General features: G+C 38.8%; 1 protein-coding gene across 1 annotated transcript; it reads left to right on the top strand.

The window, feature by feature from the left end:
* The first annotated feature begins 204 nt into the window (after nt 1-204).
* Nucleotides 205-3,191, top strand: LOC139936684 (GS homeobox 1-like). The gene is made up of 2 exons (XM_071931550.1): nt 205-652; nt 2,821-3,191. The coding sequence occupies exons 1-2, from the start codon at nt 205-207 to the stop codon at nt 3,189-3,191; spliced, it is 819 nt and encodes a 272-aa protein (XP_071787651.1).
* The last annotated feature ends 256 nt before the right edge of the window (nt 3,192-3,447 follow it).

Genomic DNA, 3,447 nt, shown 5'->3' with positions numbered 1-3,447 from the left:
TGACACGACATCTATCGGCCTTCTTACTACACATCACGGCACGGGTTTCTTCCCTCCTACAAGCAAACATTCCATGCTTAGGCGCACAACTGGCTCTGTCACCGTATATGCCTATAACAACAAGAAAACTACTTTTGAGTGCTGTAACACTGATTTATAAAACTTTTTTATAAACAAGAAAAAGGAGTCTTTTTTTCTTTGACAATGTCTCGCTCTTTCTATGTCGATTCATTGATTTTAAATCAACCACCTTCGAGCGAGAGGGACCACCCCCGTACCCCTCCGTCCATGCATCATCGTAACGGGGAACCGAAAGCCCTCCGATGCTACCAGACCCACACCGACACCGTCCCCACCTGCCCTATCTGCGTCCGGGACCAAGCACAGGCAACCTGCGGTAGACTGCCGGGGATGCCTCCAACTTCAGGTGTGACGGTCTTCAAGTCCCCGTTGAACCTCCCGCCACACTCCACCAGTGGACACCGAGTGTTACCCGCCAGACCGTACCTAGACTCGTACCGGGACCATCACCTTCACCCGGCTTCGCTGGGGCTTCCCCCTCCCCATGGTCTGAGCCAGCACACACCGCCGACTTCGCACTCCTCGTACAGACCTACAATAGACCCGAGGAGACTTCAGTACCTTCCAATGGGTAAGTTCAAAACCATTGCATTTATGTACTTAAAATAAAAAATAAAATCTGTTGTTACAAACTGCTCACCAACCAAAACAAACCTATTTGGTATAAATGCAAAACATAGTTAATGAAACTGACGTTTCGACCCTAGCATGAGCACAGAGCACAAATGGATTTTGCAACCCACCCTCTCCAGGACAGCAACAATGCTTTTAGGAGGTTACATCAACTAAAGACTCACGACTTAAGAGTCTTTCTCAAAGCACAAAAAGTGTCACTGTCAAAGTTTTTTAAATTTGTAGTTCATTTGAAATGGCGACTCTAAAGAATATTTAGCAACATTTTAACTAACTGTTGAACAAAAAACCACTCTCTCATTATTATTAAAAAAACACCAAGATTCATCTCCTTCACTTAATTTAATTTTTATTTTCATTAGAACAAAATCAATAAATACTTTTGAACAATTTGACTGAATTATCTCAACTTAGTTCATTAGTAATCTTGTTTCTTTGAGTCAAATCTGAATCAATTCTAAACTTGACGAAGAGCTTTTGTGAGAGGTCAAATCACTGACCTTTACCGGAAGTGACTTTCTGAAAATGATAAAAAATTAATCAGAGTTGCCCTTCTTCACAGAACGTGCCGTTATGGTTGGTGCACTGGTGTTCGTTTGAAAAACTGGTTCATAACTTCAAATAATCATCGTTTTCTGATAATAAAATAGAATTTAAAACATCAAATCGTAACAAAAAAATAAACATTTTGTTTTACGAGTATTTGTTCCTTTTCAGTGATTTTTTATTCACGCCTCTAGTCTACAGTTAGTTTTATAAAGTAATACAAATAATGATAATATAACATTAAATACCATAAAATCTCTGACACATTGAAATTATGCTGATGTTTTGTACAACATTGTATTAGTAAATAAATAATTACAGCAATCAACTTTACAAATAATGAAGAAAAAATATATTGCCTTTTATGATGGTTATTATTTGTGTTGTGGGAGGCTTTATAAAAATAAAGGGAAACAATTCTAAGCGACCCTTTTGAAAACTGACAGGAAACCCAACTTGTAGAAAAGCTTTCAGATACCGCGCCAGTCAAGAAAAACCCACAACACAAACAAATCGAATTTTCCACAATGAGATTAAAATGTAGTGATTTTTATGAATTCTGATAAGAAACAAATCTATACTCATTGCAAAATATCTAATTAGACGATATTAAAGTGAGTTCTTAATTAGCTTTTGGCGCTTAAAACAAATGAGGGTAGGCCCCCCACGTTTCGCTGGAGCAGTTCGGCTAGCTTCATGGTTACGCACGTCCATTTGCAAAAGAAAAATTCAAAAATTGCGTTTTAAGAAAGAATAAGTTTCTCTTTTCTATTAAAGCCAATATTCCCATCATTTTAATTTAAAATAAATGAAATGAGTTTAACTAAAAATTGATGTTGGAATACATAAATGCATGTCCACACACAGATAGACAGTTTTATGTTTACTATATGTTTTGGGGGGTTAGACAAAGGAAGTTCACCACTTCTGCTTATGTTTGGAATAGTTTTCGGTTTTGTATAGTGTGCTGCTCAAGTCTATGTTGTTACTTCTTAACGTAATGAATCGCTTAAAATTGTGTTAATTGTTTCGTCGTAACACTTAATTAAATGGACAACGACAAAAACGGGGGGGGGGGGGGTAGCATTTCAGGGGCGTGGTTTGTAGGTAGTAGGCCCACATTGTGCTTCTAAGATTTGGGGTGCTCAAACCTTTGTACATTTTGAATCGATTTTGATTTGTCATAACGACGTAGTTTTTCCCAGATCAGATATAGCTCTCTAAAACAATGTAAAGTATAAGCCAAATCAGAGTTAGCTCGATTGGAGATAATCAAATTTCTACGAATACAGAAAATTGACATGTCTTTATAGGCCTTGTTTGTGTGAAAAAAAACCCACAAAAACAAGCTGGAAAAGGTTTTTCCATAGTCTTGTCTTAATTTTCTTTTGTTTAGGTTTTTTCCCCTCCTTTTTTCCTGCTATTACATTATTTTACATGCTTTGAGGCCCAGTTGGTCGATTCTCACCCACCATTGCGTGAAATAAGAAAAAAAACCTCAACAATAAAAACATCCCTAATTATGACTCCCTTTGTGTATATCTTTTTTTCATTGCACAGCTTTGGAGCATTCGGGATTAGACCAAGATCACCTCTCTAGCAGCAAGAGGATCCGAACAGCCTTCACGAGCACGCAACTTCTCGAGCTTGAACGAGAGTTCGCCTCCAACATGTACCTCTCGCGCCTGCGCAGAATCGAGATCGCCACCTATCTCAACCTGTCTGAGAAACAGGTGAAAATCTGGTTCCAGAACCGCCGAGTCAAGTACAAGAAGGAGACCAAGGTCCAGTCACGTGACTGCAAGTGCCAGAGGATGACGTCATCGCGGACCAATGGGAGCAGCGCCAGCAGTAGAAGTCACTCCTCGTCGCCGGGAAGTTCCACGCATGCGCAGAGTGAACCCGAGGACAAAAGACAGGACCGCGACTGAAAGCGTTTTGGGGGTTGGTTTTGTGAAATCAAATTTTTTGATGTCAAACTGTTTGAAATAAATGAGACTTCTGAAGAAACTCATGAACGTTATAGCCCCAAATGACGATTTTCTACCTTCCATGAACAATATTTGGATAACTTATTTATAAATAAGTATCTCCGATTGTCCCATGGGATAATTAGCGATGCCTACTCATTTTATAAGCTTAATAATATTTTTGTTATATGAAATATACTATTTGGACGTAATAGCA

This window comes from Asterias amurensis, chromosome 4 (genome assembly GCF_032118995.1).
Source record: "Asterias amurensis chromosome 4, ASM3211899v1".
Classification (NCBI taxonomy): Eukaryota; Metazoa; Echinodermata; class Asteroidea; order Forcipulatida; family Asteriidae; genus Asterias; species Asterias amurensis.
The sequence above is the reverse complement of the archived record's forward strand: the minus strand, read 5'-3'. Positions and strand labels throughout refer to the sequence as shown.